The 27566-nt window shown below is 36.1% G+C and overlaps 1 protein-coding gene across 2 annotated transcripts in view; it reads right to left on the bottom strand.

The window, feature by feature from the left end:
- The window catches only part of CCDC91 (coiled-coil domain containing 91), a 315250-nt gene that overhangs the window by 234972 nt on the left and 52712 nt on the right, over positions 1 to 27566 (bottom strand). For both annotated transcript variants that reach the window (XM_028113274.2, XM_088025993.1), the window contains exons 2-3: positions 6378 to 6420; positions 4216 to 4294 (exon numbers count right to left, since the gene is read on the bottom strand). In XM_028113274.2, the coding sequence (XP_027969075.2) occupies positions 4216 to 4294; positions 6378 to 6407 (109 nt within the window). In that variant the 5' untranslated portion in view covers positions 6408 to 6420. The remainder of the gene's footprint in view (positions 1 to 4215; positions 4295 to 6377; positions 6421 to 27566) is intronic.

The raw sequence follows: 27566 nt of genomic DNA, 5'->3' as shown, positions 1-27566 counted from the left end.
AAAATAGAAAGTAGAATGGTAGCTGCCAGGGGTTGGGGGTAGGGGCAAATGGGTAGTTATTCTTTAATGGCTACAGAGTTTTAGTTTCACAAGATGATAATGTTCTGGAGATTGGTTGCACACCAATGTGAATATGCTTAACAATACTGAACTAAACACTTAAAAATGGTTAATATGGTAAATTGTGTACGTTATTTTACCACAATTTAAAAAAAAAATGGCCAAAGTGCCAAGCAAGTGATGCAGAAAAAAAAAAAAAAAAATGATACAGTAGTTCAGAAGAAAGAGCAGTTGTGAGATACGGATTCAGTGAAAGCTCTTATACCTTGTTTTGAAAGAAAAATGAAACTCAAGCAAATAGGAGAGGAGGGAATGTACTACAATCAGAGCAATGGCAAGTGATAGAACAGACATCAGGCAAAAACAAAATGTAAACCATAGTTTGACCGGCCATATGCTTCAAAAAGAGTAACCGTGGAAGATAAGCTAAAAGGAAAGGCTATGAAATAGAGAGGGAAATACCTGATAAAGGCAATTGTTCTCATTGAGTATCTTTCACTAAGATAAAGTAATAATTACCACACTTTTACTGAGAGTAAAGGCAGGAGGAAAAGGAAACTGATAACTTCATATTCACTTGTCTCTTGCTTACATTCTCCAACTCCCATGATGATGGCAGTGTGGAAACACGTTTTACAGGTTAGATGCCATACACTGATAAGCTATGGGCTTAGAGATAATAGTTTGTATACAGAACCAACATGTGCATTTCATTTATTCAGACTGGCAATTTTTTAATATCATCATCAGCTCTGCACAGAAACTAGCATTTTAAAAGATCCCACTATGTAAATAACGCTAATACTAACAGTGAGATGCATGTTCTGAGGTACCTCGATTCATTAACAGTATTGTAGGCTCTAAAGAGACACTGTTTATGAGATAAATTAATTATCCCAGTTGCTATTATGAAATCATCCTCCAACTAACTGCCAACTCTGCAGCAAGATAATCATTAGGCACACTAAGCCTACTATATTCTTTACTTAAAATCTTTTATCCTAACCCTAAGAATGAAAATTTCTATTCTCCCCCAAGTACTTTAAAAACATAAACCAAATGTTTCTGAGTAATCTTCTTGGATTTTAAGCTGTGGTAAAACTTGGTTAATAATCATCTCTTTTAAAAACATCTTTCATATAGATTACAAACTGTTAGGGTGGAGGTGGAGAACCAGACAAAAGGAGCATATTAAGTCTTTTTCTTAAACTGAAAAGAACCTACTTTAGATCTCTTAAAGTTCCTATCTTCTCTGGACTTCAGTGTGGAAATGATTAAATTTTTACACTAATTAGGTCACTCAGATCACTCTTGTCTAAACTTCAGGACACCTGAATCAGAGGTGTGGATCTCCAGCAGGCAGAGGAAGAGAAACTATCTTCCACAAAAGAGAAAGATTATTTGGCTGAGCCAACATCTACCATGTCTTAACTTCAGCTGTTGGCCAGGTTAGTTTACCTCCGCTTCTGCAAGTCACTGAGGAAATTCAGAAAAGTACTTTCCTCAGGTCTGATTTTTTAAAGGAGTGAGGGAGAAACTGGGTGTGCTGTCTGTGTAAACATACACACACACTAGAGGAACTGTTCTTTAATTCTAAGTAGGCTTTGAGCACTTGACCTACAAATATAGACATATACATAGATGTGACATATAATATTCACTCTTGGAGAACAGGAATTAATCTGCCCACAATATACAATTCTTTAATACACTGCCACAACAATTACAGGAAAACAGATTCTGTTCTTGCTTTCATAAAGAAGTACAATTTGGCTTCAACTTCCAATCTACTAAAATCATTTCCATAAAAGCCATTTCTAACTGCGCTTTTTTTCTCAGTCTCTGATCACACTGACCTCTCTCACACACAGCCTTTGACACCAGCGACCATACCTTCTTTGAAATGTTCTACTCCTGATGCCTAGCCCATACTCTCATTATCTTTCAATCTTCTCTTTCTCTTCCTCTTGTTCCCTAATTATGAACATCTAAAGTTCTCTACTTAACCCTATTCTCTACTTACTGTTTCTCCCAGTTATCTCCTACAACTTCAACTATCGGATCTATGAGAAAACTCCCAAACCAAGAACCCCAGCCTTAACCTTTCTCCTGAACTGAAGGCACCTTAAATACACAAGTCTAAGACAAATTCATTAGGCTTCACGCTGTCCCAAACCAATTTTTTTTTTTAATTCTCTATTTCTGCTCAAGGTAATACCATTCCTTCAGAATCAAGGCTTGAAACTTCAAAAATCAATTTTGACTCCTCCCTCATCCTCACATCCAGTCAGCTACACAGCCCTGCTGATGCTTCCTCCAACCCCCCAAAAAAACCAGTTAACTTAAAAAGAACTGAAATATAATCTGACAGACTAGATTTCATTCCTAAACATATTTACCTGTATCAAACTCCAAAACTTTTATAACCCATTATTTTGTCATCTGTACAATAAATATTGTAGCTGCCCTACCTACTTTACAATAAACAAATACATGACAAACACTGAAAATCCTAAACCATTACATAAATATTATTATTCCAACTTTCCTATCAATTTCCATTGCCACTCTAGCTGTCACTCATTCGGTTATTCATTTTTTTAAAGATTTACTTATTTACTTGAAAGAGAGAGAGAGCGTGTGCACACATGCTCACAAGTGGGAGAAGGGGCAGAGGGAGAGAATCTCAAGCAGACTCCCTGCTGAGCCCAGAGCCAGAGGTGGGGCTGATCTCACAACCCTGAGATCATGACCTGAGCCTAAACCAAGAGTTTGACACTTACCCAGCTGAGCCACCAAGGCTTCCCTCATTCTTTTTTTTTATCTTTAATTACTCTTTCTATAAAGACATATTGAGGACCAACTATAAGCTAGGCACTATACTTGGCACTGAAGACATAACAAAAGGACAAATAAACATGGTGCTTAACCCCACAAAATTTACAGCCTAAACTGCAAGTCAGAAAAGAGATGTGGGACGGTTCTCTGGGAAGGCTTCCCAGAAAAAGGCATATTAAAGCAAAAAACAGCACATAAAACAAATAGGAGTCAGTATGATAAGGGAGCAGGAGAGAGTGGCAGTGGGAAACAAGGTGAGAAATTCCAGGCAAAGGAAACCACATACATAAATCCCTCAAACAAGAATGAGCATCCTAACTATGTCATCCTCTTTCCCACATTTACACCTTTGTTTCATTGCTTTTTCTCCCTTCAAAATCTTTCCCCATTCTCCCATCTCTGCCTATTCAAATCATAAACATCCTTCAAAGCCCAGATCAATAATATATACCCAGCTTCAAGGATAGTACTTGACTCATACCAGGCATGAAATAAACATTTGCTAAACGAATGGATGAGGAAATCATCATTCTTCCCCAATCACAAATCTGCTTCATATTACAAGTATGTATGTGCCTGTCCTATCTTCCCTTGAAGTAAAGGACATATTCCCATAGCACCTAATGCATAACAAGCACTGGAAAAATACTTGGACACTAAATAACTCTAATGATCTAAGATTAGGCAGAGCTGCTAAAGAAGGATACTTTCATCTTCTACTTCTGACTTTACAATGAATTGGCCAAACAAAAAGTCTAGAAAATTCAAAATATTATACTATAAATGAATTATATTAATATTGAACATTAGGTCTTCCATAAAATATCTCTCATAATGGAATTTATTTTTGCATTTGATTTCTTGGATGGCTAATTTTTAATGTTTAATACTTTTGAATCACCTTCCGGGGGCGGGGGGGACACTTCGAAATTTAAATACTGATGAAGATCTTAAATTACTTTAGGATATTTTTAGAAAATGAGAATAAGAAGTCCTTTTAATTAACGAACTGGACAACCTGAAAATATTATTTGGTACTTCATTTTCCTAAAACTAAGATGAATTAGGAAATGTAAATTATACTTTAATTTCATTTAATGTTCATGATATCATATTTGGAATCATGCCTCAAGCCACACTGCAGAATCTGTTATGCAATTTATAATCTGTTATGAAAAAAACCTAAATTAAATCTGGGTCATTCCATTTTTCAGATCAAAGAAGGCCAAGTGCAAAAGTAAAAAGAGGCTTTCAAAGAAAAGGTAAAGTGTTAAATAAGAAAAAAAAAAAAAGATTCTAGTTACTGCATAGTAGTACCTGTAGGAAAAGCAGCCCAAGGAATGGCAGGAGAGGTAGTTTGGGTTTCACCATTTCCACCATCAAAAATCTCTGCAGCCTAGAAAAAAAAAGAGGCAAATTTATTTTCAAAGATCTAAAAAGTAGAAATGCTATTTAAGCAATCAAGCCTTCCAGTCCCACAAGCATATTCTCTGTGATATATCATGCATTTTCAAATTCCCCCCAAATACTCAACTGTTTTTTAATCTTCATAGTTACCACCCGAACCACTACTCCCCACCACCAGTATGCATGCTCTGTTATTTTTAAGTATAAATCTCCCTTCCTTACTAATACATCTCCTGCTAATAAAATTTTCTTTTGTATATCCTCGATCACATTTTCACTTGAGAACTTTACATCTAAGTACTCTAAACTAAGTATATCTTTTTCATTAATTAGCACAAGACCTAATAGAGATCAATCTAAAGAAATAGGATTCATCTATATTCTTCAATAATCTACCACATGGACTTCCTAGATTCAACATTTAGAAAATTCCTAAAACTGACATTTTAAATTAACAAGCCTTCCTATTAAACAGTTTTAAAAGTAAGGGACAGTCAATTACTGAATGCTGAGTTTGTGGGTAAGAGTTTTCTCTCTCTTAATTGTCCAGATCACAGCAAAATTATTACTAAGAAAAAGAACCAGAATTTCAATTTGGATTCTGCATTGAGTTGTCAGCCAAAAAGAAGTCAACTGAGGCAATCTGCCACAGAAGCTAAGTGACATAGAATATAGTAACTATTATCTATAAACTGTGAAAAATGAACATGGTTTATTTAACCAAGGATGGAGAACTTCCATATTTCTACAACCAGATATAAAAAGAAAGAACCCTAATAACCAATGAAATTGGAATAATTGGTTAACATTGTAAATATGTAATACTGAAAGGAATAGGCCTATTGACTGTTAACATGGAAGTATAATTTTACTCTGAGGAAAACTATCCACTCTATTTTTTTTCTGATGTAATAAATCAAACATGGTTTAAGTAAAGAAAACTGTACTAAGTTTAAACCTTCAAACAACTGACAACTTGTAAACAATAAACTAAGATGATATCTGAAACATCTATTATCCTCAAAATGAAAAAAATTTTAACAAAATTTTAAGTGTTAATTTCAGTAAAAGAAGATTCAATCGCCCAACAAAACCTAAAACATTAAAGAAAATGCAAAAAACATACAAATGTGTTAAACAAAAACCAGTGTCAGATGAAATGCACAAAACAGGAATGTCCACACTGACAGATATTAAGATCAACGGACAAGAAATGATCCTATTCTTAAAAAGCTCACACCACTTTTTCATGATACTCAGAATACTGAATATATACTTAATACCCTGTTTCTCCTATTAACATCATTAATTAAACTCCTTATTTTTAATAAAGAATCTCTAATTCCAAATTAGGTGAAAGTCTTAGTAAAAAGGAAAAAAAAAAAAAATCACAGAGCTCACTTGGTAGTTCCAGGACTTGAGCTCAGGCATCCTGACTCCTAATCCAGAGATTTTCCTGCAAGACTATACTGGCTCCATAAAAATAACTGGGTTACAAAATATTTCAATAAAATGAACACACACTGAAAAGGATTAAGGAAAAGACGGTGCTTCTTCAGCTAACAATTTCCACTTACAAAGCATCCAACTTAAACCTGAGAGAATAATCTAACAACACAAACATACTAATTAGCTCTATAAGCCACCAAAAGGCTATGTGGTTAATACACTAAATCAACTCATTACAGGTGTAAACATGAAAATATGTGACAGATCTGCAATACTCATCCTTCATCTCACAAGTATTTCCTAATAGACATGCAGCCTAGCAAAATCGTCAGCTGACAATTTTTAAAACATCTTTAACGCTTCCACTGGTAGCACTTAATTAACTCTATTTAAACCATTCCATGGGCATGACCATACATTCAAATAATAATTAGTTTTATCTTTCAAAAAGGATATATTTTCATTTTCCTTGATTTCACTTTTTTATTCCAGTGTTACATTAAAAATGATGAAATGATCATAAGTACCAATGATAAATAATAACATTTTCAAAATAGTATACTCCATTATAATCCCACAAAGTTAAAGCAATTACATAAGCAAAATAAGGTAATTGCACATACCTCAAAACCACCAAAATCATCATCATCCATTCTTCAAGTGCACCTGAAAAATATCAGAAGACATTGAAACAAGCCCACACACACAGTCATTTATGTCAAAACACTTTTCTGACTTAAATGTTTTTGACTTGTAAATTAAAACTATTTCATTTGAGATAAAAAAATCTACTTTTTCTAACTATATGGGTATGCATTTTTTAATGCAAAAAGACTGGGGTTTTTTTGGCAAAATCAGCCATTCAGGCAAAATTAGCAATTTCTGTGACTTTTTCAGCAACCATGTATTTTGCCATTTTGTGTTGAGACGCCAGGAGTGGAAAAATATTCTTTTACATTTTAATTTGCTTTTCCCAAATTGGCGCTAGGGCTCAATTCAATAATGCTTCCTGCTTTTTGCATCTATTCCTCAGTTGTCTGGCAACATCAGCACAAACTCCAGCTAAGAACAGGACTGTGGTGAATTTTTGGAAATCTGTCCCCCACCACAAAGGTTCTTCCCTCGGTTTCATGGCCGAGGTTGATTTAGATTTTCAAAATTGATCAGCATTTTTGAGCTGTGGCCACAACTTCTGGAGCATTTTGATATGTGTATTTTTAGCTGAAACTGCTTTGCACTTTTGGAAAAATGTGGAGCAAGTTACTAGGCTGATCAAGATAAATCAAGTCATGTATTCATGGGAGACCAGGGAAGAGAAAAACACAAGTGAATATCCTGAATTCTTCTCTTTACAGTTAAACTATGTGAGAGAGACAAGCAGTTAGGATAATACATGCTTTATTTTGTCCTTAATGTGTATCACAAAAATGGAAAGAGAAAACCATGAGTACCGGGACTTTTAAAAAGAAGAAAAAGAAAAAGCTTTTATCTAACAAACCATTAAAAAAATCAAAAAAACCTGGAAAAGCAAAACAAGTAATAGATGGTATACATTTAAATGAAAAAAAGAATCACAATAAATTGTGAATCAGTAGCCACAAGTAATACTCTGGTCAATAATAACTGGTTTCCTTTTTTATCTTTCAAAAGTGAATGTACTGAAATTATTAATTATAGGTTCTTTGACTAATACAAGATGGACTTGGTTACAGGAAAACAACCTTCTCTAACTTCTAAAAAAAAAAGAGCTAAACAAATTAAACCACGTTAAGCAATGATTCTAAAAGCATTTTCTAAGGTACTCTGCCTTAAGTGATGAAGCAGTAGTCATCTATAGCCAGATCTTATCTTTTCAATGAAATTAACATTAATGCCTTCAAAAATAAAACTCAAAAACTAGTCAAAGAAAAATAAACAGTGAAACACAATCTCAAGGATTGTTTTGTTTTAACAGACAAAGAAAATTTATTTTCACAGAAACTCAGGTAGGTAATGACACTAAAAGGAATATACGGAGGCAGAAGTACATTATAAAAAGGAAGGACATTAAATTAACCAAAATGAGATACCACTGTTGTCACCATTATCTACAATTTAATAGTTTGATGAAAACTTTTTTAAAAGATGTATTTCTCAAAGAAAAAGAAGAAGATAGCAGGAGAGGAAGAATGAAGGGGAGTAAGTCAGAGGGGGAGACGAACCAGGAGAGATGATGGACTCTGAAAAACAAACTGAGGGTTCTAGAGGGGAGGAGGGTGGGGGGATGGGTTCACCTGGTGATGGGTATTGAGGAGGGCACATTCTGCATGGAGCACTGGGTGTTATGAACAAACAATGAATCATGGAACAGTACACCAAAACAAATTATGTAATATATGGTGATTAACATAACAATAAAAAATTTAAAAAAAAAGAAAATGTTAGCAAAGTTTTACAAATTCCCATGTACAACCTGAGAAATTGTTGAACCATGTCATAACATATATAGTATGTATATCTCAATAAAACTGAAGAAAAAAAAAGATGTATTTCTCACAAAAATCAAAGCTAAGCAAGTCATCCACATACAACACTTAAAAAATATAAACCAGACTTTCAGAAACTTTTGATGGTGGTTAGTTTGAAATGGAATTCACATTAATTCTGTATTGCAAGCAAATAGAAATCTGTATGTGATTATATTTTTCATGAAGAAATTATGAAATAAGTGATATGGATACTGAGAATTAACCAAGTCAAACTATAAACACTAAGTTTGTGTTTTCTACATGTATTCCATGAATCTCAGAGACAATTAAAGAATATTTTTAGCATCTACAACACTGTGTCCAAATAAGACAGTTTCAAAATAACAGAATTTCTAGAGTAATGCTTCTATGTGTTTTTGTAAATCATATCCCAATAAATTATTTGTAAGATGCCAGAAAACTTGAAAACAAAAATAAATAGCCATGTTTAACAATCACCTCAGCTTGTTTGCCTGTGGTAATGAACCAAATACCCTCACCTTCCTAAGTACTAATTTAACTCTACAAAAGAATATAGCAATGATCATTGATGTTTTCCATATCCCAGCAACCTTTACATATTAAAATGAAGATGACAGTTTTCCTCTACTTTATTTTCAAATACTAACATATTTTAAAAGATAAATGTGTCTTGAATTTCTTAAAATATAACAAAGAAATATTATTTTAAAGCATTAACATTTTCCCAAATATTTTAGTTTCAAATCCTTCAATAGTTTCTGTTTCCTTCTGAACATTACAAAGAGCAGGAGAAAGTAAAATTAACAGCACTGATATGTACAAATCAATTTTACCACATACAAAAACTAAAAATTAGTTTTTAAAAGGAAAAATTACAAGTGTGGTCTCTTTTACAGATTTAGCTACTCCAGCACATTTAAAACATTACTTTATCTAAAATGCATTTATAACTTTTTAGACTATTTCTAGCACTTAACATTAAATATAATACAGCAACACCAAATATATCTGTCATGTAACTTAAAGAGTCATGAGCCTGGCTAAAATGTTGGAAGATCATGTAGTTCATTCTTTTGTGTCATGGCAGGAGGAAAGATGTATGATTGCTATGATTAGGTATCTACATTGAAAGATTTCACAGTATCTAGTTTAAACGATTCTCAGACTTCTTTATATCTGAATTTGATCTCTTCTGTTGCACTATTTTATCAATTCCCTCCTTTGTTATTCTCGGTATTTAATACATTGCTGCTATTTTATAAGAAAAACATATATACAACACTTAATGTAACAAATGTTTATGAAGCAACTTTGTAGAAGAGAACACTCAAGATCCTCAAGGAGTTATGGTCTGGGGAGGCAGGAGGGGAAGAGTATAAGAAAACCATATGAATGTTAAGAATATGAGCTATAAAGCAGCCTTAAGAAAGAAGAAAAAATGTCCACGGTGTAAGGAAAAGATTTCCAGATGGTGATATATCTAGTTGGCACATCATGAAGTGCTTCAGGTGAGAGATATCTGAGATCTATTTCAACAGACCTAACAGAGAATTTTAAATGGCACATTAAAAACATGAATTTTAGGGAGGCCTGGGTGGCTCACTCAGTTAAGCGGCTGCCTTCGGCTCGGGTCATGATCCCAGGGTCCTGGGATCGAGTCCCGTATCAGGCTCCTTGCTCAGTGGGGAGCCTGCTTCTCCCTCTGCCTGCAGCTCCCCCTGCTTGTACTCTCGCTCACTCTCTCTCACCCATGCTCTCTCTAACAAATAAATAAGATCTTTAAAAAAAACATGAATTTTATTAGTCTTTTCCACAAAGTCTTTTCCTAAAAGGTAGCAAAGATTTGTTTTGATTGTTTCTGCATAAACACAGGTTCAAAGAAAATGTGAAATGAGAAAACTACAAAAAAAATTGAAAGCAAATATAAGGAAGATGAATCTAAAACTACCACTGGGGAAAATAAGAATCAATCACATTTACATCAAAGAATCTACAAAAGGCTTAGGAATGTATGGCAATTAAAGCTGGGTAAAGGTGAGACTCAAAATAAGAGTGGCAAATGTACAGCAAGATCCCCTTCCAGAATCTGCAAAACAGGACAACTTACAGTTCTTCATCACAGAAGACTGAAGGTTTATTCCCTAGACAGGATAAAGCCAATGGTCCAGATTAGAGGACACTGAGACTGCTGGACTAAAAGTTATATTAAACATTGAGACCCGTTCTCCCCATCCTCTTTGATTACTTGGCAACCAAACTGCTAGCAGCTAGGTTTCAGTCTCTAGTCATCGTCTTAGAAAATTCTTCTCTGGGGCACCTGGGTGGCTCAGTCAGTTAAGCGACTTGCTCTTGAGTTCAGCTCAGGTCATGATCTCAGGGCCTTGGGACTGAGCCCCGTGTCAGGCTCTGCACTCAGGGGGGAGTCTGCTTCAGGGTTCTCTCCTTCCCTCTGCCCCTCCCCAAGCTTGCTCTCTCTCTCTAAAATAAATAAATAAATATTAAAAAAAATTCTTCTTTGGTGAATCTAAACCCATGAAAAAGGACCGCATGAGAGACTCCATCAAAAATAAACAAACAAACAAAAAACAGTTCACTCAGGTAACATTACTTTGACAAACCCTACCCACCTGCACAGAATTTCCAATTTGCTCCTGATTTCAATAAGAGGATGAATAGCATAAAGGCTAAAAGACTATCGAGTCAGGTTGCCTTGATTCAAATTCTAGTTCTGCCATTTAATGTCATCTGTCACATTGGGCAGATTACTTCAACACTGTGTACCTCAGTTTCCTTATCTGTCACATAGTGATACTAATACTACTACTACTAATAATAATGGTAACTAGCTCTTAAAGTCCTTTTGAAGGACTTTAATTAAATTAAATTTAATTAAATAAGTGAAAATAGATGAAGCACCTACAACAGTGTCTGGCACATTCTAAGTATTATACAAATGTTTGTACTTTATTAGTAGTGCTTCATTCACTCTTACATATGAAGTATCTAATATAAAAAACAAGAGACCAAGCAAAAAAAAAAAAGAAAGAAAAAAGATGGAAGAAATAGAGTCTGCACAAGAAAATTGTCAAAAAAATAAAACTATAACTAGTACTTTCAGAGAGTTAACAATAGAAGATAGTACATCCATGAAATAAGAACAGGAAGCCCTAATTTGGGGGGGGGGAGAAATGAGAGAGGGGTGTGCACCAAAACTAAGGACTTGAAAATAAAAATGATTACAGAGATGAAAAATTGCAGGGTGGATAATAAAGCCGAGGAAATTTCTTTTAAAAAGAAGAGTATAAAAGAAAAGGAAATGGAAAGTCAGAGTAAAAACATAAGAAAATTAAAAAATCCAGTCCAGAATATGCAATATCTAATATTGGGAATTCTAGAAAAACAAAACAGAAAAAAGGGAAGAAATCATCAACAAAATAAGTCAAGAAAATTTTCTAAACCTAAAGGATATGATTTGCAGATTTAATCCAAGAAAACAGAAGAACAAACCCACACTAAATCACACTAGAGACAAAAAGAAGATCCTACAAGCCCTCAGAGGAATAAAATAGGTTTCATATAAAGGATAAAGAATAAAATGACATTAGACTTCACAACAGCATCACTGGAAGGTGAAAAACAATGGAACAATGCTTTTAAAATTGTGAGGGAAAATGATTAACACATAGAATTCTAAAATGAGCCAAACCAACAAATAACTAATTTGTGGGAAGACTAAAGTCATACTCACACTGCAAAGTCTCAAAAAAAATTATTTCCCATTCTCTCTTAAAAAGCTATGGAGGGGCGCCTGGGTAGCACAGTCAGTTAAGCATCCAACTCTTGGTTTCGACTCAGGTCATGATCTCAGGATCATGAGATCAAGTGCCCCGTGGGGCTCTGCACTCAGCACAGAGTCTGCTTATGTTTCTCTCTCCCTCTCCCTCTGCCACTCCCCACAACGTGCCTGCACGCACTCTCTCTCTAAAATAAATAAATCTTAGGGGGAAAAAAAAAAAAGCTATGGAGTAAACCAAGGGAGTAAGACACAAGGAAGAAATGGGATTAGAAAATAGGTGATCTAACTAAAGTGAAAAGCAAAGGGAATTCCCCCAGAATAATGGTAAAGTGAGTTCCCAAGCTATCTATATAGCAAGAATAGGGAGAAACCTACCTAAATTTGCACAGATCAGAAAGCTCCTGGGTAAAGTATTCAAGCAAATCAACAAATTAATAGTCTGTCTCATGTGTTTTACCATACATGAGTAATGTTAAACAACTGGGGGGAAATTCAGAGTTGAATTAGTGATTAAAACATTAACCAAATGAAAACAGAGAGAAAATGGTATGTTAGACAGGAAAAGTAAACATTTTTACAGTACTATATTTTTTAGCTGTGACTATTATTTACATAGCAATAATGGCGAATAACTACTGGCACCAAAATTATAATAAAAGCATACTGGAAAGTTAAGAGAAAGAAGATGAATTATGTGGTATGGGTGTTAGAGGGGGTGGTGAAAGACAGCTAAAGCTTCATCTTCCATATTGGAAAGCTGATGGGTATGAAACTGAAAAATCAAGCAGCAGCAATAACAAACATGTTTAGGGATGCACTGGTAAACACTAAAAAAATCAGCTATATGTTCTAAACATCTTGCTTCTAGAAAGCAAGAAATGGAGAGGCGAGAAAAGAAAGGCAGGGATAGGAGATGGCTGTGTTTCGTAACAAATATTTTACAACTTTGAACTGTATGCATATATAATTAATTTTTTTAATGACAGTATTAAAAAAAATCATGGCACAATGAGCCAACCATCTATTCTTTCTATCAAAATATTTGGGGAAAAAAAACTCAAGGAAAGTAAGTTTTGCTTTTTCTTAACAAAACTAACTATAAACAAAGGCTTAAATGTTTTAAATTAGTATTTAGCCAGTGAAAAAATTGAATGTTTTCATGTTAGTCTCCCTTATAACATTAATATTTATTATAAGTTTATACAAAATGTAAAAGTGCATCTCAAACACCAAAGTTGCTAAAAATGAAACAAAATGGAAAAAAAAATCTAAGAAAAAAAAACACACCACTGAGGTAACTGACTTCAAAAAGTACAATTTCCAGAGATTATCCAGATTATTCAATCAGCCCAGTGTCCTACTGTTAACATTGTCCATTTAGCACTGAACTCAATCTCTATTCCATCTGAAAAACTACTAGCTAAACAACATCCTCATAATCCCAATATTTTTCCATTTGATCCTGTTTCATGCCATGTTTCCTAGAAGCAACAGACAAGTGATTTTTTTTTTTTCTGACTGTCCTGGGCAAACATAAATTGGTAAAAGGAAACAGAACAAAGGAAATATACAAAGACACACACACACACACACGCACACGCACACGCACACGCACAAACACAAACACACACACCCCTTAGTCAAAGTTAAAAACGAAGAGCCACTAAGACTCAACTAATCTGAAGAGTCTAATCATATAAGATCAGAATTTCAGGCTTAGCTATTCAAGGAAATTTTTTTTTTTTACCTAATTTCATATAAGCTCTTCTGAGATAGTGCAGGGATCATTTCTTTTACCTACTTTTAACTCTCTGGCACCTTCAACTGAGCAGCACATAGTAGGGTCTCAAAGAATATTTTGTGCTTTTGGAATACATCACTAAATGAAAGTAAATGAGTTGCTAATAGTTCCCGCATGACTTCCCTTTCCCTTTTATTTCTCTAAGAAAAACATGTTGGAACTTGAGTAGTCGAGGATCAAGTTGCTAGCACTAAAACAGATCTACCCATATTAAGGCATGAGCTTGAAGGCCTACATCTTAAAAGAAATTATATTGTTACCCACCTCTCCCTTAAGTATCCAACTATTATTAGGGTTAATAATAATTTTGAAACTTCCTATATGAAGCTGAATTACAAAATTATTGCTATACTACAAATACTATTGCCAATGGCGAAATGTCACAAGTTAAAAAAAAATAACTGAGATATATATTCACTATCTGAAAAATATTCTATTCATAAATGACCAGATGCGAAGACATCCCAACAAGTATTAATTTTAGTAACTAAATAGTTTTCTTTATATAATTTTCATCTGTACTATCCATTAAGTTTTTGTCTTTGCCAGCCTTCATTCAAAAAATTTACATATCCCAGCTGATAACAAGAAACAAAAATTGCACAGCACTTACATTCTCCAAACTCTTACTATTTCCCAACTCTTTGGTTACTTCCACCTCCTCCAACTCCTTCATAGCAATCCTTCCCTCAGCTGATGGATGGATCTCCGATCCTGTCTCATTATCCTGTTCTTCAAAGACTGCATTTAGTCATGATCTTAATGCTCTGCCCAAATTTTCCAAAATTAACCACCTCACTGTGTTCAGTTATATAGTTCCAAGCAAATAATAAATACTTTTATATGGCCATCCTACTGTCAACTCAAAATTCTCACTGTATCAGTTATACTCCTCCTACCTGGCAAAATCTTGACCCTCAATGTTAGGGGGTAGGTAGACCACCTCATCTCACATTTTAAGAGAGGACACAGACCTTCTCTGGATAGAAACAAGACTTAAGAAATACTACAGTCTCTTTCTCTCTCTTCTTTACTTCCCAAGAGAAAAATAGTAGTGATAGCAGGACATCCATAGATTCTCTGTTGGGTGAGATTAATGTATGAAGTCAGCATGCATACACAGTACAAGCTCTTTGAGTTCCTCACTGGGAACCGTGTGCCCATAAACATATTATTCCTCTAGTGCAACTTGCATCAAAGAAGCTCATCAGAGAAGAACTTCATTTTCTTAGCATGAAGACATGTTTTTTAGCCTGTGACTGGATGTATAAATTCAATTCAGAAGAGAACTTGTGGGAGACCTCATTTCCACCTCAGTCCAAACCACATTTACACTAAACTTTTAAAAATAAAAGCACTTTTCTGATTCCTATTACTTGGTTCTATTTCTCAATTGATTCAAATTTGGAGTGGTACAAGGCAACTGACAATGGCTCCCAAGAACCACCACCAATATCCAATTACCTGACTTCCGCTGAGAACTTAAGAGAATTCACTATAAAATTCATGTTTCCCATCTTCAACAGGATTCATAGTGCTGCCTATCACACCCATTTTTTCTCTCATTAAGCTGCTTTCTCTAATTCTCCAGCAACTATTTCAAAGATTCTCAATGCTCCTCAAATTACCAACCTCCCCATTCCTTCCTGTAACCAAAGCACATAACCAAGCCTCCTGCTGAAACAGAAGGCATTTTAAGAAAAGTCCCTTAACGTCTTTCCACCAAAACTATAGTTACCAGCATCTGTACCAAACTATTCCAGTTTATTCTGCTCACACAGAAAGAGGAATCCCTCTACTTTCTTAAAGCTAATTTCTTCATCTCTGTTCTCAGATGTGGCTCTCTCAATTGTACTTTCTCTTAAATATTTAACTTCTTCCTCTTATTTGGCTCCTCCCAAAACACTGAAACATGCTCCAGGTCCTATATCGTTAAAAATGAAACAAAACAAAAACAAAAGCAAAACCATCCTCAACTACACATTCTTCTCCAACCACAGCCCCCTCCTTTTCACAGCTCAACTTCATAAATGCTCTATTCTTACAGCCCATGCCTGTAACCAATTACCTCCTTTTCACTAAATGCAAAAAGACACTTTCAATTCCTTGTCTTATTTGAACACTAACAGCATTTGACCAGTCTTTCCTTCTCAAAACACTCTCATCCCGTTACAAGACAACCATACTTCTTTTCCCTCTTTTTTCCTATTTCTCTGGCTGCTTCTCCTCAATCTCCCTTGCAGGTATTTCTACTCTTTAAATGATGGTGTTCCTAATTAAGCACTCCAACCTACCCCTTCATTTTATCTCAATTCAAATACGCTCCCTGGACTATCTCATTCACTCCGTTGGACTCACTTACAAATATAAGCTAAGAAATCTCTAGTTAAGATCCACCTCCTGAACTCCAGAGCCACATAAACAACAGACAGTTAAATAGCCTTTTTTCCAATATAACAGGCACCTCAATTTCAATACAAGCAAAACGGAACTCAAGATCTCTCCCATCAAAGTCAATTTACTTTTCCTCCAGAATACCTTCACTCAGTGATTGGTACTACCATCTACAAAACAGCTCGCCAAGACAAAATCCTGGAGTCATCGTTGCCTCCTTCTCTCTCTCACTTCATACATCCAGTCAGTTACCAAATCCTAGCTCCTAAATACCTTTAGAATCCACCCACCCCCCTCCTCAATACCTTCACTCTAGTTAAAGCCACCATGGTATTTCATCTGGTTTATACCATCAGCCTTCAAAATAGTTCTGTTTCCAGTTTGCTCCTTTTCTGCTCCATTCTCCGTTCTGCTACCCAAATGATCCTTTTAAATACTCACTTAGTTAAAATCTTTCAGCAACCCATCACTTTACAGATGAAATCAAAATTCTTAGAATGAATTGATGAACCTCTGTAACGTAGTTTCTGCTACCATCCTCAATTTTAACACATCCATACCCTGCAATCATATAAGAGTGTGTATTTGAACCATGTGACTCTGGTCAAATCACCACACCTCTCTTGACTTCAGTGTCCTCATATGTAAAATGAACAGAATGATTAGATGACTTCTAAGATATTGCACTGTAAGATCCTCTAAAAATATTATTCTATGACTAAAATTAAATTCCTTTCTTCTTCATAAAGAACTTTCTAAATACTTTCTATTCTGAATCTGTCATTTTCAGTCAATAATATTATTCTTTAATCCCTCTAAAATGCAGAAACTAGTGTCACCTTATATTCTTTGCTTTATACCGTAGCCAAGTATGTCATTCAATCCTATTTTATTTTCTCCACTCTTCCTTTCCTTTCTCCTCTGGTGATCATCCTTCTGATTCAGATACAATCACTATTTCTTGAAAATTACCAGAACTTACTTGTCATCCTGCTCCCCAAGCCATTTATCACATTGGACAACTTGTTCTAAAACAATTATGTTTTAAGCTCTAAGACTATCATCACATCAGTCTCACCTTCAAAGCCTTCAAAACGAGAATGAAAAATCCATGCCTCTATGAGACATGAACTTTGGAGCCTCATATATAAGCAAAGTAAGCATAAAGACAAAGTTGTGAATTGCATTGGCATTGATCATTAAAAGTAAAAATAAGTCCTATAAAAAGCCTACAATTACATCACAATATTAAGGCATAAAAGGGCATACTATATACAACATGGTAAAAACAGTGTTGACATTATCAAGTGCAGAAGATTACACATTTAATATTCTCTCCAATAAGAAAGTCTTTCATTTCTTTCATGGTTTTATATATTCTCATTTATATTTTTTTTCTGTTCACAGTGAAATCTCATTTATCTGGATAGATATATCTTAATAATCACACCTACCTGGAATGTGTTATTCTGATACAATAAACCACAAAACTATTTTGGGTAGACAAGAGTGAAATTATAAACTTAGTGTCCCAGTGTTCAAATATATTATTCACAAATAGCTCTAAACCCTTGTTAAAAATTTGTTTAGACCTAATTAGAGGCCCCCAGTGCCTCCCTGACCTCATCAATAACTCTTCCTGACTTACTCTGTTCTAGCTACATGGCCTCCCTGTTATATTACTCTGCCTCAAGGCATCTGGTTTATAATTATTATTATTATTACTTATTATTAGCTTGTTTCTAATATAATCAGCTTATGGAAACCCACGACCAAGAACAAAACTAAAGATCCTGATAATAAATTACACGCAACCCTTCCCCAGGACACAACCCTCAATTCATTTTTCAACATTCCCTTGCTTTCAAAAATAGAGTTTCATTTTATCTATATCTACTAACAAAAAGCATACTATTTTTATTTTAGCTATTTTAAAGGGTGTCCCATGACATATAAATAGGGAGACCTAACTTTTTCACATATTATGTCATTAATATTATTTCACCTACCATTCATTTTTTTACTACATAATATACCAGAGTTTATTCAGTCACTTTCCTGTCAGTAGACATTTCAGTGTCTATTTTGCTATTGAGAGCAGAGATGCTATGAACATTCTCCAACACATCTACTTTTGTATATATACAGTATTTCTCTTGGGTACATGCCTACAAGTAAAATCACTGGGTTATAAAGTTTGTCTACATTTAGCTTCATGGGATAATGAAAAACTATTTTCCAAATGGTCGCAGAAATTGTAGTTGGTGAAGCAATGTATAAAAGTACTGTGAATCCTCATCCTTTCCAACACTTGGTTTTAAATGGCACCTCACTGTGTACCTAATTTGATATCCCCAATTATTAATGAAGTTGAAATCTCTTCAAATGATTACTAATCATATATAACATGTGAAATACCTATTTATAGCTTTTTTTTGTCTGTGCTTTTTGATTTATATAATTTTAGAAATATTCTTGATATCAATCATTGTCAGATTTGTACATTGCAAATATCCTCTATTTTATAACATTTCTCATATCCTTTAAGGTAACTTTTGATGAACAAAATATCTTAGTATACTACCTGTATTAATGTATTATAACGTAGCAAATTTTAGTCATATTTTTAAAATCGTTTCCTATCCCTAGGTCTAAAAGACAAACACCTGTATTTTCTACAAAGTTAATATTTTATTTTTGACACTTAAGTACTTAACCAATCTACAATTTAACTTTTGTATATGGTAGGTGCAGAGATCCAATTTTTCTTTTGACAATTTCATTTATTAAATAGTAACTTCTTTTCTCACTAATCTGATACACCATCTTTATCATATACCAAAGCTCCTTAAATGTGTGGACTGGTTTCTGGCTGTAGATTTATTTCAGTAGACATAAAGTCTTTATGATATTGAGCCATTTTGCCCATAAACGTGGTATAACTTATGACTCAAATATAGAATGAGTCGTTTTTTAATGCCTATTAATAGAATATTACAATTTTCCCTAAAGAAGTCTTATATATCCCCTGCAATTTTATTCCTAGATAATGATAACCTAAGATATCATTTAATATCTTCTTTTAAGGTATCTTTCCTAGTTGCAAGATGGCAGAGCAGTAGGAGACCTGGATTTCGTCTGGTCTCAGGAATTCACCTAAATAGGGATCAAACCATTTTGAACACCTACGAACTCAACAGGAGATTTTAGAAGAGAGTAGCAACAACTCTCTGAACAGAGAAGCGACCACTTTCTGGAAGGTAGGACGTGCGCAGAAGTGAATCCGAGGCGATATTCGGGAGGATAGACGGCGGGGGAGGGGGCCTCCGTTGGCCACTTCTGCCAAGCGATAGAGCTGCGGAGCACAAAATCGAAACTTTTAAGAAGTGGGCTCCGCTGAGGGATGTCGCTCCAGTGGCTAAGCAGGGGGTAGAACCCTCGTGGAATAGTGTGGTCTCAGGACTCTTGGGGTCACAGAAAAACCAGGGGTGCCTGAGTGCAGCAGAGCTCCCAGGTATTGGAGCGGGGAAGCCGGCTGCAGAGACAGAGCCAAGGCGCAGGCTCTCAGCTCAGGGTTGCCATAAACTGTGATCTGCGGCCCAGTCGGGCCACTGCTCCTCCAGCAGGGACCCAACAAGTGGCAGAGCTGGGGAGACTACCCTTCCTCCCCAGGGAGGAGCGACGCAGGAGCATACCTAAGGGATCTGCTGGGTTTGGAGACTCCACACGGGGTCAGGTGCCAGAGATAGAAACTCTCGGTCACAGGCTGGGTGAGCAAGGAGTGTGGCTGGAGACCAGGGAGACGGGAGTGACTGCTTTTCTCTGGGGAGGCACTGAGGAGCGGGACCCCGAGTTCTCAGCTCCTCCCGGTGGAGATTGGGAGGCCACCAATTTAACCCTGGTACTCCAAAGCTGTACCGAGAGCTTGCAGGGAACAAAAGCTCCTGAGAGCAAACCTGAGCAGCCTGCTTAGCCCTGACGACAAGGGCGGGGCAATTCCGCCTCCAACAAAGACATTTAGGAACCACTGCAACAGGCCCCTCCCCCAGAAGATCAGTACGAAGAGCCAGCAAGCCAAGACCAAGTTTACGGATCAAGGAGAATGGAAGAACTCCAGCGCTAGGGGAATACTGCACATAGAATTCATGGCTTTTTTTACCATGATTCTTTAGTTTTTCAAAGTTAATTTTTTTAACTGTTTTTTTTTTTTATTTTTCTTTTTCCCTTTTCCAACCAACATCTTATCAATCTTTTTAAAAAATTTTTTTTATTTTTCATTTTGAGACTCATATTTTTATCCCTTCATAGTAGTTACCCTTATTTTTGGCATATATACATAAGTTGTTCTCTCTTTAAAATTTTGATACAGTTTCTTCTAACAGATCAAAATATACTCTAAATCACTAGTGTATGGCTTTGTTCTAGTCTCCTGCCTGATCACATTCTCTCCCTTTTTTTTTTTAAACCTTCTTTCTTTTTTCAAAAAACTTATCTTATCAATTCCTTTTATAAAATCTTTTATAAATTCCATCTTTAAAGTCATCTTCCATCCTTTCATTGTATCAACCCTTCTTTTGTACATATATAAGTCTTCCTTTAAAATTTTAGGAGGCACTTTTTTCTAACAGACCAAAATACGCCCAAAATCTAGTGTGTGGCACTGATCTATGCACTAGCCTGATTATATTTGATCATATTCTGTTTTTTTTTTCTATTGTTCTCTTTAGGTTTTTATCTTATTCTTTTTGTTTTTTGTTTTTTGTTTTTTTCTCTTTCTTTTTTCTTTCTCTCCCTCTGGTTTCAGGTCTTTTCTGATTTCTATGGAGTACATTTGCTGGGGACATTGTTGTTAACCTGTTAGCATTTTGTTCTCTCATTCATCTATTCTCCTCTGGACGAAATGACAAGACGAAAAAAGGCACCTCAGCAAAAAGAACAACAGGTAGTACCGGCAGCCAGGGACCTACTCAATACGGACATTAGTACGATGTTGGACCTAGAGTTCAGAATCATGACTTTAAAGATACTAGCTGGGCTTGAAAAAAGCATGGAAGTTATTAGAGAAACCCTTTCTGGAGAAATAAAAGAACTAAAATCTAACTAAATCGAAATCAAAAAGGCTATTAATGAGGTGCAATAAAAAATGGGGGCACTAACTGCTAGGATAAATGAGGCAGAAGAGAGAATCAGCGATATGGAAGACCAAATGATGGAAAATAAACAGGCTAAGAAAAAGAGAGAGGAACAACTACAGGATCACGAAGGCAGAATTCAAAAGATAAGCGATACGATAAGATGAAACAACATTAGAATAATTGGGATCCCAGAAGAAGAAGAGAGAGAGGGGCAGAAGATATATTGGAGCAAATAATAGGAGAGAACTTCCCTAATGTGAGGAAGGAAACAGGCATCAAAATCCAGGAGGCACAGAGAACCCCTCTCAAAATCAATAAAAATAGGTCAACACCCCGACATCTAATAGTAAAACTTACGAGTCTCAGAGACAAAGAGAAAATCCTGAAAGCAGCTCGGGAGAAGAGATATGTAACCTACAATGGTAGAAACGTTAGATTGGCAACAGACCTATCCACAGAGACCTGGCAGGCCAGAAAGGACTGGCATGATATCTTCAGAGCACTAAACGAGAAAAATATGCAGCCAAGAATACTATATCCAGCTAGGCTCTCATTGAAAATTGAAGGAGAGATAAAAAGCTTCCAGGACAAACAAAAACTAAAAGAATTTGCAAACATGAAACCAGCCCTACAAGAAATATTGAAAGGGGTCCTCTAAGCAAAGAGAGAGCCTAAAAGCAGCATAGATCAGAAAGGAAAACAGACAATATACAGTAACAGTCACCTTACAGGCAATGCAATGGCACTAAATTCATAACTTTTAATAGTTACACTGAATGTAAATGGGCTAAATGCCCCAATCAAAAGACACAGGCTATCAGATTGGATTAAAAAACAAGACCCATCCATATGCTGTCTGCAAGACACTCATTTTAGACCCAAAGACACCCCCAGATTGAAAATGAGGGGGTGGAAAACCATTTACCATACTAATGGACACCAAAAGAAAGCTGGGGTGGCAATCCTTATATCAGACAAATTAGATTTTAAAACAAAGACTGTAATAAGAGATGAAGAAGGACACTATATCCTACTTAAAGGGTCTATCCAACAAGAAGATCTAACAATTGTAAGTATCTATGTTCCTAACATGGGAGCAGCCAATTATATAAGGCAATTAATAACAAAAGCAAAGAAACACATTGACAACAATACAATAATAGTGGGGGACTTTAACACCCCCCTGACTGAAATGGACAGATCATCTAAGCAAAAGATCAACAAGGAAATAAAGACTTTAAATGACACACTGGACCAAATGGACTTCACAGACATATTCAGAACATTCCATCCCAAAGCAACAGAACACACATTCTTCTCTAGGGCCCATTGAACATTCTCCAGAATTGATCACATCCTAGGTCACAAATCAGGTCTCAACCGGTACCAAAAGATTGGGATCATTCCCTGCATATTTTCAGACCACAATGCTTTGAAACTAGAACTCAATCACAAGAGGAAAGTCGGAAAGAACTCAAATACATGGAGGCTAAAGAGCATCCTCCTAAAGAATGGATGGGTCAACCAGAAAATTAAAGAAGAATTAAAAAAAATTCATGGAAACCAATGAAAATGAAAACACAACTGTTCAAAATCTTTGGAATACAGCAAAGGCAGTCCTGAGAGGAAAGTATATAGCAATACAAGCCTTTCTCAAGAAACAAGAAAGGTCTCAAATACACAACCTAACCCTACACATAAAAGAGCTGGAGAAAGAACAGCAAATAAAGCCTAAACCCAGCAGGAGAAGAGAAATAATAAAGATCAGAGCAGAAATCAATGAAATAGAAACCAAAAGAACAGTAGAACAGACCAACTAAACTAGGAGCTGGTTCTTTGAAAGAATTAACAAGATTGATAAACCCCTGGCCAGACTGATCAAAAAGAAAAGAGAAATGATCCAAATCAACAAAATCATGAATGAAAGAGGAGAGATCAAAACCAACACCAAAGAAATACAAACAATTATAAGAACATATTATAAGCAACTCTATGCCAGCAAATTAGATAACCTAGAAGAAACGTGTGCATTCCTAGAGATGTATCAACTACCAAAATTGAACCAGGAAAAAATAGAAAACCTGAACAGACCTATAACCACTAAGGAAATTGAAGCAGTCATCAAAAACCTCCCAACAGACAAAAGCCCAGGGCCAGATGGCTTCTGAGGGGAATTCTATCAGACATTTAAAGAAGAATTAATACCTATTCTCCTGAAACTGTTCCAAAAAAAATAGAAATGGAAGGAAAACTTCCAAACTCATTTTATGAGGCCACCATTACCTTGATCCCAAAACCAGACAAAGACCCCATCAAAAAGGAGAATTACAGACCAATATCCTTGATGAACATGGATGCAAAAATTCTCACCAAAATACTAGCCAATAGGATCCAACAGTACATTAAAATGATTATTCACCATGACCAAGTGGGATTTATCCCTGGGCTGCAAGGTTGGTTCAACATCTGCAAATCAATCAATGTGATACAATACATTAACAAAAGAAAGAACAAGAATCATATGATCCTCTCAAGAGATGTAGAGAAAGCATTTGACAAAGTACAGCATCCTTTCTTGATCAAAACTCTTCAGAGTATAGGGATAGAGGGTACATACCTCAATATCATAAAAGCCATCTATGAAAACCCTACACCGAATATCATTCTCAATGGGGAAAAGGTGAGAGCTTTTCCCCTAAGGTCAGGAACGCGGCAGGGATGTCCACTATCACCACTGCTATTCAACATAGTATTAGAAGTCCTAGCCACAGCAATCAGACAACAAAAAGAAATGAAAGGCATCCAAATCGGCAAAGAGGAAGTCAAACTCTCACTCTTTGCAGATGATATGATACTGTATGTGGAAAACCCAAAAGACTCCACCCCAAAACTGCTAGAACTCATACAGGAATTCAGTTAAGTAGCAGGATATAAAATCAATGCACAGAAATCAGTGGCATTCCTATACACCAACAACAAGACAGAAGAGAGACAAATCAAGGAGTCGATCCCATTTACAATTGCGCCCAAAACCTTAAGATACCTAGGAATAAATTTAACCAAAGAGGCAAAGGATCTGTACTCAGAAAACTATAAAATACTCATGAAAGAAATTGAGGAAGACACAAAGAAATGGAAAAACGTTCTATGCTCATGGTTTGGAAAGAACAAACATTGTGAAGATGTCAATGCTACCTAGGGCAATCTACACATTCAATGCAATCCCCATCAAAACACCATTCACTTTTTTCAAAGAAATGGAACAAATCATCCTAAAATTTGTATGGAACCAGAGGAGACCCCGAATAGCCTGAGGAATGTTGAAAAAGAAAAGCAAAGCTGGCGGCATCACAATTCCGGACTTCCAGCTCTATTACAAAGCTGTCATCATCAAGAGTATATGGTACTGGCACAAAAACAGACACATTGATCAATGGAACAGAATAGAGAGCCCAGAAATGGACTCTCAACTCTATGGTCAGCTCATCTTCGACAAAGCAGGAAAGAATGTTCAATGGCAAAAAGACAGTCTCTTCAATAAATGGTGTTGGAAAAATTGGACAGCCACATGCAGAAGAATGAAACTGGACCATTTCCTTACACCACACACAAAAATAGACTCCAAATGCTTGAAAGACCTAAACGTGAGACAGGAGCCCATCAAAATTCTAAAGGAGAACACAGGTAGCAACCTCTTCGACCTCAGCCGCAGCAACTTCTTCCTAGAAACATCGCCAAAGGCAAGGGAAGCCAGGGCAAAAATGAAGTACTGGGATTTCATCAAGATAAAAAGCTTTTGCACAGCAAAAGAAACAGTCCACAAACCAAAAGACAACCGACAGAATGGGAGAAAATATTTGCAAATGAAGTATCAGATAAAGGGCTAGTATCCAAAATCTATAAAGAACTTATCAAACTCAACACCCAAAGAACAAATAATCCAATCAAGAAATGGGCAGAAGACATGAACAGACATGTTTCCAAAGAAGACATCCAAATGGCCAACAGACACATGAAAAAGTGCTCAACATCGCTCGGCATCAGGGAAATGAAAATCAAAATCTCAATGAGATACCACCTCACACCCGTCAGAATGGCTAAAATTAACAAGTCAGGAAATGACAGATGTTGGCGGGGATGCGGAGAAAGGGGAACCCTCCTACACTGTTGGTGGGAATGCAAGCTGGTGCAACCACTCTGGAACACAGTATGGAGGTTCCTCAAACAGTTGAAAATAGAGCTACCATATGATCCAGCAATTGCACTACTGGGTATTTACCACAAAGATGCAAATGTAGTGATCCGAAGGGGTACGTGCACCCCAATGTTTATAGCAGCAATGTCCACAATAGCCCAACTGTGGAAAGAGCCAAGATGTCCATCGACAGATGAATGGATAAAGAAGAGGTGGTATATATACACAATGGAATATTATGCAGCCATCAAAAGGAATGAGATCTTGCCATTTGCAATGACGTGGATAGAACTGGAGGGTGTTATGCTGAGTGAAATAAGTCAATCAGAGAAAGACATGTATCATATGACCTCACTGATATGAGGAATTCTTAATCTCAGGAAACAAACAGGGTTGCTGGAGTGGTGGGGGGTGGGAGGGATGGGGTGGCTGGGTGATAGACACTGGGGAGGGTATGTGCTATGGTAAGTGCTGTGAATTGTGCAAGACTGTTGAATCACAGATCTGTACTTCTGAAACAAATAATGCAAGATATGTTAAAAAAAAAAAAAAAGAAGAAGCTAGCAGGAGGGGAAGAATGAAGGGGAGTAAGTCGGAGGGGGAGACATACCATGAGAGACAATGGACTCTGAAAAACAAACTGAGGGTTCTAGGGGGGTGGGGGATGGGTTAGCCTGGGGATGGGCATTAAAGAGGGCACATTCTGCGTGGAGCACTGGGTGTTATGCAGAAACAATGAATCATGAAACACTACATCAAAAACTGATGATGTAATGTATGGTGATTAACATAACAATAAAAAATTTTTAAAAAAGTGTTTCCCAGTTGTGTGTCACTATTTTATAATAATGCAATTAACTTGTTTATTAATCTATGTATGGCCATTCACCTTTGCCAAACTCTTCTAATAATTTACCTATATTCTTTTGATTTTATATGTAAATGATCATATTGCCCCCAGATAATACTTTTATTTCTTCCTTTCCAATTGTAATACCTCTAATTCCTTTTTCTTGTCTTAAAGCATTGGCTATGTCCTCCAATACAATGTTAAGTACAAGAGGCAATATAGTAATTATATCTTGCAAAGATATTAACAAAAATATCTCCCAACTCACATATTCTTCTAAGAATGTAATGCTGCTACTCCTCCCAATGATTTGTAGTCTCTGTCCTCTTCCCTTGAATCTATGTAGATCATTATGTAACTTCCACAACCAATACACACACCAGAACTAACATTGTGTAATTTCCCCATATGTCATAAAAATGCACTGCATTTCTGCCTTCTGCTCTAGTACTGCTTGCACTTAGAACCCAGCTGCCATGATGTGAAAAAGGCCAAACCACACCATTTGGAGAGACCACACAGAGAAGCCACATGTAAATATTCCAACTGATGGCCTAATTTAGTTCCCAGACTACCAAGTGAAATCAAATCACCAGATAAACGAACATACTTCCAGATGATTCGTCCCTAGACATCAAGTCTAGTGTTCGAGTCATACTACTGATATTTATAAAGGGTGGAGTGGTAACAAACCTTATTCTGCACTGTCCAAGTTTCTCTCAGAATCCATTAGTTGTTTTGTCATTAAGTTTGAGATGATTTCTTATGTAGCAATAATATCTAGAATGGGTGGTAACAGCCATGCCTGTTTTTAAAGGAAATGTTTTTAATATTTCCCCATTTTAAAAGATATCTGCTGGGGCGCCTGGGTGGCTCAGTTGGTTAAGCACTGCCTTCGGCTCAGGTCGTGATCCTGGAGTCCCGGGTTCGAGTCCCGCATCGGGCTCCCTGGTCAGCAGGGAGTCTGCTTCTCCCTCTGAGTCTCTTCCCTCTCATGCTCTCTATCTCTCATTCTCTCTCTCCCAAATAAAATCTTAAAAATAAATAAACAAATAAATAAATAAAAGATATCTGCTAATGACTGTTTTTCTTAATTGTCCCAACAGATTAAAGAATTTCCCTCTTTTCCTAATTACTAAGCATTCTTACCAT

Source organism: Eumetopias jubatus, unplaced genomic scaffold (assembly GCF_037043125.1).
Source record: "Eumetopias jubatus isolate StellerSeaLion01/CBP00866 unplaced genomic scaffold, mEumJub1_p1.0 scaffold_8, whole genome shotgun sequence".
Classification (NCBI taxonomy): Eukaryota; Metazoa; Chordata; class Mammalia; order Carnivora; family Otariidae; genus Eumetopias; species Eumetopias jubatus.
This window is presented reverse-complemented; position numbering and strand designations above follow the sequence as displayed.